At 40.7% G+C, this 15792-nt stretch overlaps 2 protein-coding genes across 2 annotated transcripts; one reads left to right on the top strand and one right to left on the bottom strand.

Moving 5' to 3' along the window:
• Positions 1-542: 542 nt before the first annotated feature.
• On the bottom strand, positions 543-11446 carry LOC129104914 (X-linked retinitis pigmentosa GTPase regulator-like). The gene is made up of 15 exons (XM_054615779.1): positions 11416-11446; positions 11001-11126; positions 10821-10913; positions 10535-10597; positions 10264-10422; positions 9982-10131; positions 9728-9886; positions 8722-8877; positions 8443-8567; positions 8051-8233; positions 7195-7271; positions 3391-3638; positions 2236-3273; positions 1163-1663; positions 543-640 (listed from the first exon to the last, which is right to left on the bottom strand). Exons 1-15 carry the CDS (start codon positions 11444-11446, stop codon positions 543-545), a joined length of 3207 nt encoding a protein of 1068 aa, XP_054471754.1.
• Positions 11447-12406: 960 nt separating this feature from the next.
• otc (ornithine transcarbamylase) lies at positions 12407-15792 on the top strand. The gene is made up of 10 exons (XM_054615598.1): positions 12407-12480; positions 12585-12723; positions 13061-13142; positions 13829-13916; positions 14068-14221; positions 14307-14429; positions 14592-14645; positions 14732-14881; positions 15465-15602; positions 15733-15792. The coding sequence occupies exons 1-10, from the start codon at positions 12407-12409 to the stop codon at positions 15790-15792; spliced, it is 1062 nt and encodes a 353-aa protein (XP_054471573.1).

Here is a 15792-nt window from a genome sequence, read left to right as displayed (position 1 = left end):
TGAGCCTCTACCAGCAGAACACAACAGAACTCTCAGTAGTGGCGTTCCATTGTGGGAAATGTAGGTACCAGGTTTTGGTAAGGTAAAGAATGATTGGAATAAAAACAATGATTGATACTTTTTTTTTTCAAGTTGTACACTGTGACAATGTTTCAGAAGTTCAATCTCAAACCGGTTGAGTAAAACATATGAGCCACTCTATTGCTCTGAGCTCTTTCATATAATGAACATGGATATTGTAGATTCATTTGAGTCAATCGCACATACATCACTCTGCTGCCGTCAGTACTCAAATGCGCACCAAATTAACTTTTTTTTCTGTATAGCTTTGAAAAATGAAACTATTTGTGACACAAATGAAATGAATGTCTTCAGTAGGAACGAAGCTTGGTTCCACAAACAAAGTTTGGAAGTCATACATATTGAGAGACGGATTAATGCATCATTTTTTGGTCTTTTAATGTGATTTGTTGACAAAAAGAATAAAATATATCAACAGTTGTCAGACTCCTTTCAGTTAAACTCTATTTTGTACATGAACCTCACTGCAGGTCGAGGTACTGAGGCAGAACATCGTTCCAGAACTGCTGAGAGTCGTCTTGTTTCTTCTCTCCTGCAGCGCTCTGCTTCGTCCTCGGTGCTGGTTTGGGTGTTTCTCTATGTTGTTTGTGTTTTCTGTCAGGAGGCAACTCCTGCATGTTTTGGGTTTTTGTTGATTTGACCTTTTCTTCCTCCTCCACCTCCTCCTCCTCCCCTTCTTCTTCCTCCTCATCTCCTTCTTCCTGCTCCACCTTTGTTTTTCCCTCTTTTTCTTTCTCATGTTCCTCATCTTTAGCATGTTTGATGTTCTTTGCCTTTCGTTCTTCCTCACTCTCCTCCTCTTCTCCCTCCTCCTCTTCTTCGTTAGCTTCTTCCTCACTCTCATCTCCCTTTTCCTCAGAATCACTACCTTTCTTTCCTTCAAGGCGTTTCTGTTTTGTTTCTCCTCTAGGAATTCTGAGTCTTGTCTCCGTCTTTGGTTTCATCTTTGTTTCATTTTCCTCTTCCTCCTCTCCCTCCTCCTCCTCTTCTTCCTCATCATCATCATTGCTCTCTACCATCATCTTTTTAGTCTTAATACTTTTCTCTTTTCTCTTTATTTTTTCCTCCTCCTCACTTTCACTCTCTTCCTCTTCTCCTTCTTGCTCTGCTACCTCTTCTTCACCCTCTTCTTCTTCCTCCTCTGTAAGCTCCTCCTTTCCTTCTTCTTCCTCATCACCCTCTTCTTCCTCCTCCTCCTCCTCCTCTGTAACCTCCTCCTTACTCTCCTCTTCCTCCTCACCCTCTTCATCCTCCCCCTCTGTAACCTCCTCCTTACTCTCCTCTTCCTCCTCACCCTCTTCATCCTCCCCCTCTGTAACCTCCTCCTTACTCTCCTCTTCCTCCTCACCCTCTTCATCCTCCCCCTCTGTAACCTCCTCCTTACTCTCCTCTTCCTCCTCACCCTCTTCATCCTCCCCCTCTGTAACCTCCTCCTTACTCTCTTCTTCCTCCTCACCCTCTTCATCCTCCCCCTCTGTAACCTCCTCCTTACTCTCTTCTTCCTCCTCACCCTCTTCATCCTCCCCCTCTGTAACCTCCTCCTTACTCTCTTCTTCCTCCTCACCCTCTTCTTCCTCATCCTCTGTAACCTCTTTACTCTCTTCTTCCTCCTCACCCTCTTCTTCCTCATCCTCTTCTTAACCCCTCTTCTTCCTCCTCTTAACCTTCCTTCCTCCTCACCCTCTTCTTCCTCATCCTTACTCTCTTCTTCATCCTCACCCTCATCTTCTTCCTCCTCTCTAACCTCCTCCTTACTCTCTTCATCCTCCCCCTCTGTAACCTCCTCCTTACTCTCTTCTTCATCCTCACCCTCATCTTCTTCCTCCTCTCTAACCTCCTCCTTACTCTCTTCATCCTCCCCCTCTGTAACCTCATCTTCTTACTCATCTTCTTCCTCCTCTCTAACCTCCTCCTTACTCTCTTCATCCTCCCCCTCTGTAACCTCATCCTTACTCTCTTCTTCCTCCTCACCTTCTTCTTCCTCACCCTCTGTAACCTCCTCCTTACTCTCTTCTTCCTCATCCTCTGTAACCTCCTCCTTACTCTCTTCCTCCTCTTCCTCAACTTCTTCTTCCTTCACTGTAACCTTCTTATTTCCCTGTTCTTCTTCCTCTGTATCTTCTTCCTCATCCTCCTCTTCCTCCTCCTCCTCACCCTCTTTGTCTTCCTCCTCAGCAGTCTCGTCCTCAGCTTCTTCCTCATCAACGGATGTTTTTCCCTCACAATCTTCCTCCTCTTCCTCCTTTTCTTTATCATTCGCTTGCTCATCCTCGTCTTCATCAGGCTCACTGTCTCCCTCCTCGTCATTTTCATCACTCACTTCGTCCTGTGTCTCATATTCCTCCCCTTCACTCTTATCTGTTTCTTCTTCTTCTTCTTCTTCTTCTTCTGAGTGGTCCTCCTCATCCTGACTTTCAGTGGAATCTTTTTGTTCCTCTGCATCAACCTCTTCTCCCTCTTCCTCAATGTTTTCTTCTTCTTCAGAATCAGACTCTGCAGCGACACCGTCTCTGTCCTCCTCTGACTCTTTGCTCTTGCCGCTCCCTGAGTCTTCACCACTTACATCCTCCTCATCCTCACTCACCTCACTCTCTTCCTCTTCTTTATTCTCTTCTTCACTGGATTCTTCACTTCCCTCCTCCTCGGCTGCCTCACTTACCTCCGACTCAATTCCTCCTCCCCCTGCTTCCTCACTGCTTTCTTCTTCCTCCTCTTCAGTCTCAATGACATCATCCTTCTTAATTCCTTCATCCTCTTCCTCACTGCTGGAGCATGTTTCCTCATCATCATCTTCCTCTGCAGTTTCATGATCTTGCTCTTCCTCAGTCCCTCCCGTAACACTTTCCTTTTCCTCCCCTAAGTCATTGCTACTTTCACTCCTCTCTTCCTCTTCTTCTTTGTCTTCCACATCGCTTCCAATTTCTTCATCTTCCTTCTTGTCCTCATCTTCAGTATCTGTTTCTTCTCCTTCATGATCCTTGTGGGTTTTCTCATCTTCATCATGTTCTTGCTGGGAAGTTCCCACATCTGTGTCACTGTTCTTCCGATCTGTTTGTGAAAAGTCTTCACCCCTGTCACTTTTCATCACCCCCTGTTGTGACTGAGTGGTATCAAGACTTTCCTCTTCTTGAACTACATCCTTCTTGACCTGATCGTCTTTCCTTGTGCTTCCTTCTGGTGAATTTGACACTTCTGTTGAAGAAATATGTGACAATGTCGAGGAAAAAGAAGGTTGCATAACTGCATCCTGCTTTGTGAATTGTTTCACTCGACTGGGTGTTTTGCGTGGTGTAGAGGTAACTGTGTCACTGTCAGACTGGAAACGCCCCACGCTTGTCACTGCCTCACTAAGGACCTCCATAGCTGCACCTGCTATCCCAGCAGCAGGAAGAAGACAGGCCGCGGTAGTGAGGATCTCGCCCCACCTTGGCTTTTCTTCAGTCAGGCTCTTAGTTTCCTCTCTGTGTGTTCCTGAAACCAGCAGATTCCTATCAACAGGTTCTGTGTCTTTCAGGGATTTATTTTCGCTGACAGAAACCACCTCTGTTCCCTGAGTGCTTTGTGAGGAAATGGGGTTACACAGTTCAAACGGTGTATCCTGCTGTGATAACAGGGAGCTGGAAGCTTCAGTCTCCTTACTCCTTGGTTGGGCCCTCGTATTAACTTCAGAGTCTGCTTCTCCTTTAACTCTGATTTCATCCCCTCCTTCTCTCCCTGGTTTTGTTTTTGCTTTCAGTTTAGACTCTTTTGCCTTCATTTTGTCATTTACCTCAGCGCTGTCACCTTCAAGTATCTGCTGCTTATCTCTTGTTTTTTGAGCTGTTTTTAACTCGTTTTCTCCAACTTTTCCTTTGCTTTTACTTTTAACTGGAGTACTTCCAGCAAATTTACTTAGATTTTTGACTGGTGTGGATTTGACTTCTTGCAATTCACCTTCAATTTTCACAGGTGTAGATGTCACACTTCGAGATTTCTTACTATGAACCTGAGCAGGTTTGGTTTCTTTTCTCACTGGTTGTGATTTTACTTCCAGTGATTTATTTCGACCTTTTGCCAGTGCAGTGTCAACTTTGTGCAAACCTTTTGTTGAGTTCGATTTGACTCTCTGCATCTCCCGTTGCATCTGCACTTCAACAGGTTTGATGTCTGTGGTTTCACTCTTGATTCCTGCATCTTTTTCTACAGGTGAACAACTTACACTTTGGACAGTTAGGCTGGTTGTTTCATTTCCTGTAGTGGTCTTGATAACACGAGATGTCTTGTCAAAAGCTGATTTATTTTCCTCCTTTTTCGGTGTCCCTATCAAGTTTTTCTTTAAAGTGATGGCTTCTATATCCTCTTTGTTTATATCACTTTCTTTCACATTTCTATTTCTCCTGTCATTTCCCTTCAGTTTAGTCAGTCTCTGCTGCGCTTCAGTCAGTGTCTTCCTGACAGATTGTGTTGGGCTTGACTCTGATAGTTCTGTTGATTTAATAGTGGAAGGTTCCTTTCGAGCTTGTCCATAAGTTGTGACTCTATTGGACTGCTTGGTGATATTCTCTTTGTCTTTAGATGAGACGCTTTTAGATACGTTTTTCAGAATCTTTTGGCTCGTCAGTGGAGACGCTTCTCTCTTCAAAGTGCCTTTCAGGAGGTCTGTGGGTGAGGCCTTAAGAGACATTTGTCCCGCCTTCCCATTGAACTGAAACAACTCTTTCGTAGTTCTTCTAAGAGCTGGGCGTTTCTTCTTTTCCTATAATAAATCACAGAGAAAATAGGGATGTAAAAATGAAAATAAAACTGGCTGAAAAAGGTCATATGCCTGATCATTTTGTGTAATGAACGAGCACAGCAGCAGACCTGCAATCAACATGACTGAATATGTAGTTGTGGCATTTCAAGTGCATGTCAGCACTAGTTTGAGGAAGCTGTTTCTTGTTCAACAAAACTGAGTCAGAACATCAGCATTTGTTTGGAGATATGTTGCAGTACATTCTGTAGGCGTAGATCATCAGGTAAAAATACATTTGGGGAATTTTTTTGTTCAATGTAATTTGAAATGTCATAAACAGCAGTTAAAGACAGTAGTTGTATGTTACTTAGTGTATTTACTCAAGTAATGTACATAAGTTGAAATCAAGGTTCTTCCCTTTTGCATCCCACAGCTTTTAGCATATGGACAACGATGGGTTTTCTTTGCAGTATGAGCATGGTGGTGCTCACCACACTACATGATGTGGATCACTGATAAGTCGTCAAAAAATCTCTCATCAGGCTTAAATACAGATTTGGGAGTGAGGAAAAGGAAACCATGGTGACATGGAGAGAAGATAAAAGGAACCCTTGCTTTTCCGTCTGCATTTGAGATTAACAGACGGTGGTTAATTGGGGGTCAGTGGGGTGTGAAAACAGATATTTAATCACCATCACAACAGAATTTCAAATGCAAGTTCAATAACTGGGGTGCACCTCTTTAGAGATATTCATCTCTCTTTAACACATTTAAGCCCACACATGTCTGAGCATAAGTAACTAGGTACATTTACTCAAGTAATGCACTTAAGTAAACATTGAGGTACATGTACTTTACTCTGTTTTTCCAGTGAAGTATTCTACTTTAATCTTCACTCTTTTTTTTCAACCTGAAGTTACTAGTTATAATCAGATTTATACTTTCACACAAAACACAAAATCAGTAGTTATACATAAGCAGGATTCTGAACACTTTGTAAAGTCTGGTACTACTACTATTACTCCTTCCATCACTACAGACACAAGCCCATTTAACATTACAACTAAGACAGGAACGGGTTCCTGAGCACCACATGTTTCACTATGACACACAACAACGCAGGAGACTCTTTCACAGCTTGCTTCATCTCTGGCTGTGGAAACACTGATGAGATTTGGCAAGATTCCTGCAACTTTCCCAAAGCATTACGTTTGTGTGTGTGTGTGTGTGTGTGTGTGTGTGTGTGTGTGTGTGTGTGTGTGTGTGTGTGTGTGTGTGTGTGTGTGTGTGTGTGTGTGTGTGTGTGAGTGTGTGTGCGTTTCTGTGTGTATCTGCTAGAGTGTATCTGAGGATGGAGCCAAACACATTTGTGTATTGCCAGAAGAAATCCTAATCTCTGAATCTGCTTTGAGGGGATTCATCACACATATTCTTGGAAACAAAGCAAATGAACATTGAAAATTACAAAACCATAACACTGAATTCAATTTCATATTTCACTTCAATGTCATACCAAATGGAAAATGTCTCCACAGACACACACAGTATGTATGCTGACATATGCACATTTCCTGGAAAAGTCAGTGAGTGTTCAACGTTGCTGCTTCCTGCCCTGAAGCACACATAATCTAGACCACAACCAAGAAGCCTAAGAGGAAAATAATGTTCAACTGACTCTTCATGTATAACTCTGTGGACAATATATTCTATTTCTCTACTCTATTAAAATAGAAACAATCTTCTCTCACCGTGTTTGGCAAAAAGTCAGAGTTGACTCCTTTCTCATAGATATTGTCCTCCACATCTTCTATGACAATTTCTCTCTGAGCAGTTTCTCCCTCTGCAAAAAAACGAAAATGATTTTGTTATTTAAACCAACAGCTGCACATAAGAGTATCTAACACAAGATAAAAACTCAGCTCAGCACTGGATAAAATTATAGGTTGAAAATACCTGTTTTAGGCGAGGCAGGATGCTCATTTTCACTGAGATGCTTATTGGAAATATCACTGGAGGGTCCGGTGGGGCTGCAGGGCTCTTTAGGTGGTAGAGGGGAGTCTCTAATTAAGGCCTTTTTGGCAGTTGCGACTCCATACAGTCTTTTTTTTGCAGTCCTTTTATGAGATACTAGGGTGCTTTGTTCACTAATAGTCTTTGGTGAAGGTAAGGGAGAAGGCAGCTCTTTGGATGTAGACTTAGAGGAAGCAGCAGTAGGGGATTTATTCTGAAAGGTGTTTGATGATTGAGAATGCGGACTTGATGGCTTAGAGGATAACGCTGGAGAACTGGGAGAGAGTGGTGGGCTTAGTCTTATTTCTGATTGTGGTTTCGGGGATGATAAAGGGGTGCCAAAGTCCTTTGAGAGCGTTTTAGGGGTTGGGATATTTCTGGACGTTTGCCAGGAGGTGTTGAGGAAGTCGGAATTTAGACGTGGTAGGTTGCGAAACATCTCTCCAAACTGCTCCACAGAGTTTCCCTGAAAGAAAAGAGAGAAAAATCAGCAAATTAAAGTTATTAAAAGGTTTGAACCACATGGATGGAGCTCCCTCAACCGCTTAGTCAGCGGCACTGCAGCAGAGATACAACTTGGTGTAATACTGCTTCCTACTGGAGTTAAACTGCAAGTACAGTTATCTAAAGCAGAGACAAAAAAACATTCTACAAGGCTGACAGAATTAAATTAAATCCTTTCTAATACTACATTCAATGCAATGAAATATTTGTTCACAATCATACTGGTCAAGGTATGAACGTAAGACGGAAAACCAGTAGAGCCTAGAATGATTTCTTATTATAACACATTTTTTTCACTATTTCCCAGCAGTATGTAGAAAATATTCCTAATTATATAACTAGAGAAATCAACGTGACTAGAATCCAGATAAAATAAATATATATATTAAATGTTTGAAAAAAACCAACCGATTAATTAATTAAGTACATCTCAGAGCTGCGATGATTAGCCCTGGTATTGATATTTACAAGTTCTCAAATGTGAAAATATGCTGCTTGGGTGGTTTTAAATAAAGTTAATTGAATATTTTGGATTTTGCAGTGTTGGTTGAATAAACAAGACATTTATGGACGTCACCTCGTGCTCTAGGATGATGTGATGTGGATTTAGTACTATTTGAGGGTTTTTGGTGGACCAAACAATGAATCCATTAGTTGCAGCCCTCATTTAAAAGCCCTACATTTAAATGACTGGAGTGTAGGATTTATTGCTGAAATAAGTACCAAGGTGTAGGTTCTCACTTTTTCTCTGTGGCGGGCTCGAGCAGCGAGGGCCGAGAGTGGGACTATTAGTTTAGGATCAATCAAAGTGTCCAGCAAAAGCATTTCTGTGTAACTTGGCTCCAAGAAGTTCTCTGTGATTGTGACATCCTCTTCTGGTCTGGGTGCAGCCAGTACCAGCATGTGGTTACCACCGCAGGACACCTTAATGTAAGAAGAACACAAGGAATCAATGTAGTTTATTAGTTTATCCTTTCAATCTGCAGACACACAGGATGAACTACTTGGGATTAGGACTACAGTCATAGAGCGCACTTGGTGGGTTTAGTGTTTGCTAAAGGACATTTGACAAACACACAAGTGGAGCTGAGGATGACACGACCACCCTGTGCCTTTTCATCACATTCACTTACTAACTGAACACTGTACTTAAGAAAACGTGTGCAGATTGTCGGGCTGAACTGGTTGATGAAGTTCTCCTCCCCTAAACCCAGTTTCCCATGACGACCATCACCAAACGTGTACAGGAGCCCACTGTCTGTGGAGGAAAAACGCTTTCGATCAAGTTTGAGACATGTATTTCATCTCTTCACCTTTAATGTAGATGATCAGAAATGCACACAGAGGGAAACAAGCAGTACTATTTTTAAACACTATCATAATGACTATAATGAGCTTCAGAGATTACTTACTTGTTACCACAGCCGTGTGGTTCTCTCCACAGGCAACTTGTTTGATGCTGCTGTTACAAAAGTGCTCCAGTGGTTTTGGCAAATGAACTTCAAACAGAAATGTCCCGTGGCCCAGCTGACCGTACTGACCTCTGCCAAACGTGTACACGTTCTCCTCTGGCACGGCAAAATAGACACAATGAAACAGACTGCTTTGATGAACAGCAGGGGTGGAAAGAGAGTACATTTACTGAGTATTTTAATTTACATTTCAGAGAGAAATACTGTACTTTTACTCCACTACATTTATTTGATTGATTGGGTTACTTTGTAGTTTGCATGTTCATCTACCAAGTATAATTTGGGTCTATTAATGAGCTTGTTTTGATAGAAGTCAACTAGTTTTATGACCTTTCTTAATTCCTGTGACATTTTTCTTGATTTTATAGCAAATTCCTTATTCCGTCTACGTTTATTTTCACTCTCTTCTCTATGATATAAGTTTATTTCTGTTGAAAGCATTAAATAATAAAAAATACTGCTTTGAGAGGTTCTGTACAAGGATGAGGAAGGAATTAAGATGATTATTTATAAATATATGTTAAGGATTTAAGTTATAGAAAGGGGTAGGACCATAATGTTTATGTCTGCCTTCTAATTTTTGGACAATTAATATTTATTAATTTAGAATTTGTTGTATATGTTTAATTTATAGGTTTTTATGTTTAGTTTTCTTATTACTTTTGAAATGTGCAAAATGAATAAATCTATCTATATCTGTCTACTTACATGTTAAAGGTGTAGGAATAAAAAATCAATAAAATGGCCTTTCTGCATTATGAGTAAATGCAGGACTTTTACTTGTAATAGAGTGTTTTCCACACAATGGTACTGACATTTTTACTAAAGTAAAGGATCTGAATACTTCTTCCACCACTGACTAACAGACTGTAATTCTGATATATGTAAAACAAAAATGCAAAACAATAAAAAGGTGTCTGCAGAAAAGTGTCTGTACTAAACCTACCTGTGAGTGCCACCGTGTGCTCTCCTCCGCAGCACACCTGGGTGACATGACCCAGAAACCCTTGCACCCGCTGAGGGACTCTCTGATTGGTCAGCTGCTCCACCTGGAGACCAAGCTTTCCATTCGCAGTATCGCCAAACGTGTAGAGATCTCCATCCGCTAGAACAAAGCCGACACAACGCTGGTATGTGAAAGTTGTTTAAATGAACACTTAAATAGTCTCTTGTGCTGTGTTTGGTTGGACTGTGTTGTACCTGTGACAAATGCTGAGTGGTGGTACCCACAGGAGACCCACACCACCGCCTCCCCAACATCCAGCTCTGTGGGTTCTGGTGCAAACCCCTCATCCCCTAAACCGATCTGACCCACGGCGTTGTCTCCCCACATGAAGAGCCTCCCATCCTCTAACACCACACGCACGCACACACACACAGAGTAGAAAATCAAATATCACACCCACATACAGTTTGGACTTGGCCAGAGCATTTTGGTCTAACGGAGACACTTATTACATTATTACGTGACACTGTTCGGACCTGTTAAGGCAGCTGAGGTGTTGCATCCTGCAGAAAGCATTTTGATTGGTGCATGGTCACAGAAGGGATGCAGCAGGCGAAAGGATGTGGTGTTGTTGCAGTGGCCCAAACCAAGCTGCCCCTCCTGGTTACTGCCAGAAACAAACACACTACCCTGCCCTGACAACATACAAAATATGAATTTAATACAACTAATTCTGGGCCCTACTGTTCTGTATTTAAGGGACGATCTGTCATATGAAATTCTGATATTAATTGTTAATCATCTTACATGTGCAGACAATTGTGTGATATCTCCCACAAGCTACAAGCTTCACCTTCTCAGACTTTAAGGCTGGAAAGAAAATACAACGATTTTATATACAGCCTATGAAAGTGTTATCTCAAATGTACCAAGTTAACCTCCTCCACCGTACAAAACAAGTGACGTAACGTTACCTTGGCTTTTCCACTGTTTTTTCACATTTTATAGACCAAGGGATTACAGGATTAATCTAGAAATAATTGGCATATTAATGCATAATGAAAATAATAATTAGTTGTGTAAAATAACTCACCTTTCACAGGGGCAGGTTTGCTAGCAGCAGGCTTAAATCCACACCCAAGCTGGCCCCAAGTATTACCACCAAACATGAGCAGCTTGCCATTTTCTGCTGACAATAAGAATGATTAAATTAGACAAATATTCAATGTTGAACACAGTGATTATTTCACAAATGTGCATTGATTGTCTGCACCTGTAATGACAGCAGTGTGCTCTCCGCCGCAAGACAGATGCACTGGCTGGTCATTCTTCAACCAGAATTTACTAGGCACATTGTCAGCAAAACTGCTCTTTCCAAATGTGAAGATGGCTCCTGTTTCTGAGGACAAATGTATGACTCATCTTTTTTTAACAGCCTTTGATAGGTATAAATAACACCTATGCAGGACTAAAAGGCAGCACTAACACACCCCTTCTCTATTTTAACACCGGCTAAGTCCCAGACCTATGTCACTTCTCAAGCCTTCTAAGTAGCAGCCTGACAGAAATAGCAACAGATCAACCACACGCATACGACATGTGGAAACAGTTAGTAAGATGGACAGGTAAGTATAACATTTATCAAAAAAGTGTTATATATGCTGTTTAACTGTATTAAGTACTCTCACCAGGTATGTCCACATCGTCCTGTCCCGTCATCTCCACTGCTCTCCCCCTCACACCTCCTCACCTGCATTGTATGACCCGGTGCTGAACGACAGGAGGATCAAGATGACGTCAGAGAGGGACAGGTGATAGCTGCTGTCAATGAGCTGACCATGGAAATACAATCTAAGTCATAGGTGAGGAATATGAATATATGTGTTTTCAAAGTAGACTTTTAGTGAACAAAGCAGCATATTAATGGCATAATTATTAAACGCTATGACAAAACACACAAAAAGGCAGAAATCAAAAAAGACAAAATAATGGTTTTAAGTTATCCATATAGCCGTAAAAATGTGTTTTGTGATCTATATTTTTTGGTGATCCTACATGTGCCAGAAATGATAGCAATGCTTGTTTCCACAAACTGCTCAGCCCATCAGTAGAAGTACCAGTAGTGGTGCAGCAGAGAGCAATGTGGAGTGGGGCAATAACGTGATGTGGAAATTGGATTCAAACGTATATATTTCATCAGTCGTGATAAACAGTTGACATCTGTGAGATTACGAAAATATAGTTTAAAAATGTAACTCGCTGCTGATTAACAGGGAAAAAATAGGACGTTTTGTCTGTCGCCAAACGGTCTGCCGACAGAAAGCTAAGTGAGTAATAATAATAATCAATCCTTTATTAGTCCCACAGCGGGGTTTGTGACCGAATCAAGTTCTTGCTTTGAAAACTAGCTGTCACTTTTTGTTTTGCAGATGAAATAGCCAACTGAGTAGCCCACATATTGCAACATTAATAACCAAAATACTGTAGTCATCCCATTTCAGCTGTCCAACAACACACTCTCGCTACATTGGAAAGAAGCCACGCCCCGCTTCCTGGTTCTGCGGTGACGTCAGGGGCAGCCACGCTGCTGGTTGGCTCGTACCCCTGGTTGGTCAACTCGGACAGGCAGATGAAATATTCCCACTACATTATTCTTCCATTGTGATTACTTGTGCAACAATGTCTACTAAACTACTATCTGTAAAAAACACAGTCTTTAAATGCTTGAAAACTCTTTCGGCACGAGGGTTTAGGTAAGAAACGTTTCTGGTTTCTGTCAGTTTTTATCAGTAATGCAAGTATAACCATTACTAATACTAATTTACATGCATTTTCCCCTCATTTGTTACTTTCTCAGCATTGGAGCTGCTTCCCTTGGTTCACTTAATTTAAAGGGTCGCAGCTTTCTAAGTCTTAAAGACTTCAGCTCAGATGAAATCAAAAGGCTGTTGTGGGTGTCAGGGGATTTAAAACATCGGATCAAGCATGAAAAACAGGTACTTAACTTAAGCTTGTTAATGTCTGCTGGAGTGTCCATATGTTAAATGTCCTCAGTTTAACTGTATGTCCTGTTAGCCTCAGGAAGGATCTTTTTTTTTTTAAACGTATTATACTTATTTATTATACCTTTATTTATTATACTTATTGCTATTAATTACACTTGTCTGGATCTTGTTTTTATACTCATTTCTCTTGTTTGTTCTTTTGCACTATCCACTCTGCTGCTGTAATCCTGCACATTTCCCCACTGTGGGACTAATTATTATTATGATTATGTTATTTTATGTTATTTTATGTTATCTTAAAGGTAGCTCACTGTCATTTCTATTTCAGTATCTTCCTCTTCTGCAAGGAAAGTCGATTGCTATGATATTTGAGAAGAGGAGCACCAGAACAAGAATGTCCACAGAAACAGGTGTCCAGTTTGTATCCAAGTATCTGCTCTGGCGTATGCTTTGTGCTTCAGTTTAACAAAACCATAAATAACAGATAGGCTCAGAAATGTTATAAAGACACTGGGCAGTTTTCAAGTGTAACATTTCCGCAATTAGAATTATCTTTTTTGGTGAAAATATATTTTATTAATATATACTAATTTTACTGTGTAATTGCAATATGCAAGATATGTAAAAATGCATTCATGCACGAGAAAATATATTTAAAATAAAGAAAAGGGAAAAATATACCTGTAAAGATACTTGCAAATGCACTTTAGAAGAAAGGTTAATTATAAACATAATAAAGCTACAGCAGCTTAAATGTATATCCATGTAAAATAATGATAATTACATATTACTAATGATCCTAACCATTTGTAAAAGAAAACATGAAATAACATTACTGAGAGCAATCTAACAGAAATGTTAAATCTCACATTGTTAGCTGGGCTTATTCTGTTCACCAGTGTGTTCAGCAGTTTAAAGGTCATTGTCAGTATGGACACAAACGAACTGCTGAGAGGCGACTTTTAATCCATCCCAGGAACAAAGCGGTCCACTCCTCTCTCTCCCTGAACTGCTCCCCTTCAACGCTTACATGAGGTTGTGATTACACCAGCTGGCCTTTAGGGAAATTTAAGTTGTCATAATATCATATTTCCAGGTTGTGCTTTGCTGGGTGGGCACCCCTGTTTCCTCACTTCCCAGGACATCCACCTTGGAGTGAATGAGAGTAGCACAGACACAGCTAGGTCAGTTTTATATTCATGCTTTCACTTATGGAAATAAAATGGAATTAATGTAATATTTGCACTCCAATGTTACCTTTTATCAAGCATGGTATTTTTCATTGTAACTTACAATTATATATCCGCATCTGGAATCTCTAAATACCTATTTCAGGGTTCTCTCAGGGCTCTGCGATATCGTCTTGGCACGAGTCTATAGTCACTCCACGCTGGAGGAGCTGGATAAGGAGGCCTCCATCCCCATTATTAATGGTCTGTCTGACCTCTACCACCCAATCCAGATTCTGGCTGACTTCCTCACTTTACAGGTACTGTGACTCATAGGCTTACTGCAATTTTCATCCAGTAAGTGAAAATAACAAAGTGTTTTCTAAATGACCACTCTTCCCAAAGGAGCATTATGGTTCCCTTAGTGGACTAACAGTGAGCTGGATTGGAGATGGGAACAATGTCCTCCACTCCTTCATGATGACTGCAGCTAAATTGGGAGTTCATCTTAAGATTGCTACACCAAAGGTTTGCCTTGTTTTAGGTTGTCATGTACATTTGGCTTGTCCTTTAGTTTCACTACCTCTACTTTTTTATTTTGAGCATCAAATCCCCCATGTTGCTTGGGAAACAAAAGCCTGGCGTTCTGTTTTGTAATGTACTATTCTAAAACTGTCTTTTTATTCACAGGGGTATGAGCCAGAAATGAGTGTTATTCAAGAGGCACAAAGACTCTCCAAAGAAGTGAGGTCTTCTTCAGTGGTCATTATTTAAAAAGACCTCTTGTCAAAGGACTTGTTATTAATTCATAACATCGCATTTTGTCTCAGCATGGGACCCAGTTTCTTCTGACCTCTGACCCGATGGAGGCTGCCCACGGCAGCAATGTTTTGGTCACTGACACCTGGGTGAGCATGGGACAGGAGGAGGAAAAGAAAAAGAAGCTCAAAGACTTTAAAGGTTACCAGATTACAATGCAGGTAACTAAGAACATTGTCTTTTTACCTGTTAATATTTTTTGAATTGTGTATATATTTTTGATTTGGCATTTGATGTGTTCATTTTTGACAACTGCTGCTTTACTTTCTTAGATGCTCTTTTCTGCTTAAAAGTCAAAATGCTGTCACCCACACAACACACCAGTAGCTTTCAGAGACGTTAGCAGTTGCTTTCAGTCAGTTGTTTTCACAAACTGGTGCCTTTTGACAGCTGTACATACTTCTTGACAGAAAGCAAATCAGTCTTAAACATGCTCCTTTCTTTCTGCCTGTACATAAGGCAGTAGATTTTAATCTTCTGCAAAATGTTTGTATGGTAAACTACTCTAACACTAATCACAGACTTCATCTGGCTTATAAATCTGCAAGCAAGCTTCAAATAAAAGTCTTGCACAGAACATAATGATATAATCGAAATAATTTTCTGAAAAAAGGTTACAGTAATTATTTAGGTCAGTAATAATATGTCTCTATGTCTAGCAAGTAAATACTTTTCAAAGAGCTAAAATCTAATGTTATATAATTTCACTGAGTTGAAATGGGTCTTGGTACTGGTCCACTACAGACAGGAAGTGTGGCCAAACCAGACTGGACCTTCCTGCATTGTCTCCCCCGCAAAATGGAGGAGGTGGATGACCAGGTATTCTACTCATCCCGCTCCCTCGTCTTCTCCGAGGCAGAGAATAGAAAGTGGACAATCATGGTGAGTTACCTGATTATTATTTAATGCATAGTTTTATACTAGTTTGGATTTATTATGATCCTGTCAGAATAGTCTTTGCCTCCAGTTTGATTCTCCATCTACTGATTGTCACAACTGTCTTCTTTTTCAGGGTCTGATGGTGTCTCTTCTGACTGACTACACTCCACAGATCCCCATGCTCAAGATTTAA

This window comes from Anoplopoma fimbria, chromosome 16 (genome assembly GCF_027596085.1).
Source record: "Anoplopoma fimbria isolate UVic2021 breed Golden Eagle Sablefish chromosome 16, Afim_UVic_2022, whole genome shotgun sequence".
Classification (NCBI taxonomy): Eukaryota; Metazoa; Chordata; class Actinopteri; order Perciformes; family Anoplopomatidae; genus Anoplopoma; species Anoplopoma fimbria.
This window is presented reverse-complemented; position numbering and strand designations above follow the sequence as displayed.

Coding starts and splice junctions, on each gene's coding strand:
- otc (XM_054615598.1), top strand. CDS start 12,407: ATGTCTACTAAACTACTATCTGTAAAAAACACAGTCTTTAAATGCTTG. Junction 12,481..12,584: donor CTTTCGGCACGAGGGTTTAG/GTAAGAAACGTT, acceptor TTACTTTCTCAG/CATTGGAGCTGCTTCCCTTG. Junction 14,430..14,591: donor TTAAGATTGCTACACCAAAG/GTTTGCCTTGTT, acceptor TTTTATTCACAG/GGGTATGAGCCAGAAATGAG.
- LOC129104914 (XM_054615779.1), bottom strand. CDS start 11,446: ATGACGGGACAGGACGATGTGGACATACCTG. Junction 8,878..9,727: donor GCACACGGTGGCACTCACAG/GTAGGTTTAGTA, acceptor TTGCCGTGCCAG/AGGAGAACGTGTACACGTTT. Junction 7,272..8,050: donor GAGCCCGCCACAGAGAAAAA/GTGAGAACCTAC, acceptor CTTTTCTTTCAG/GGAAACTCTGTGGAGCAGTT.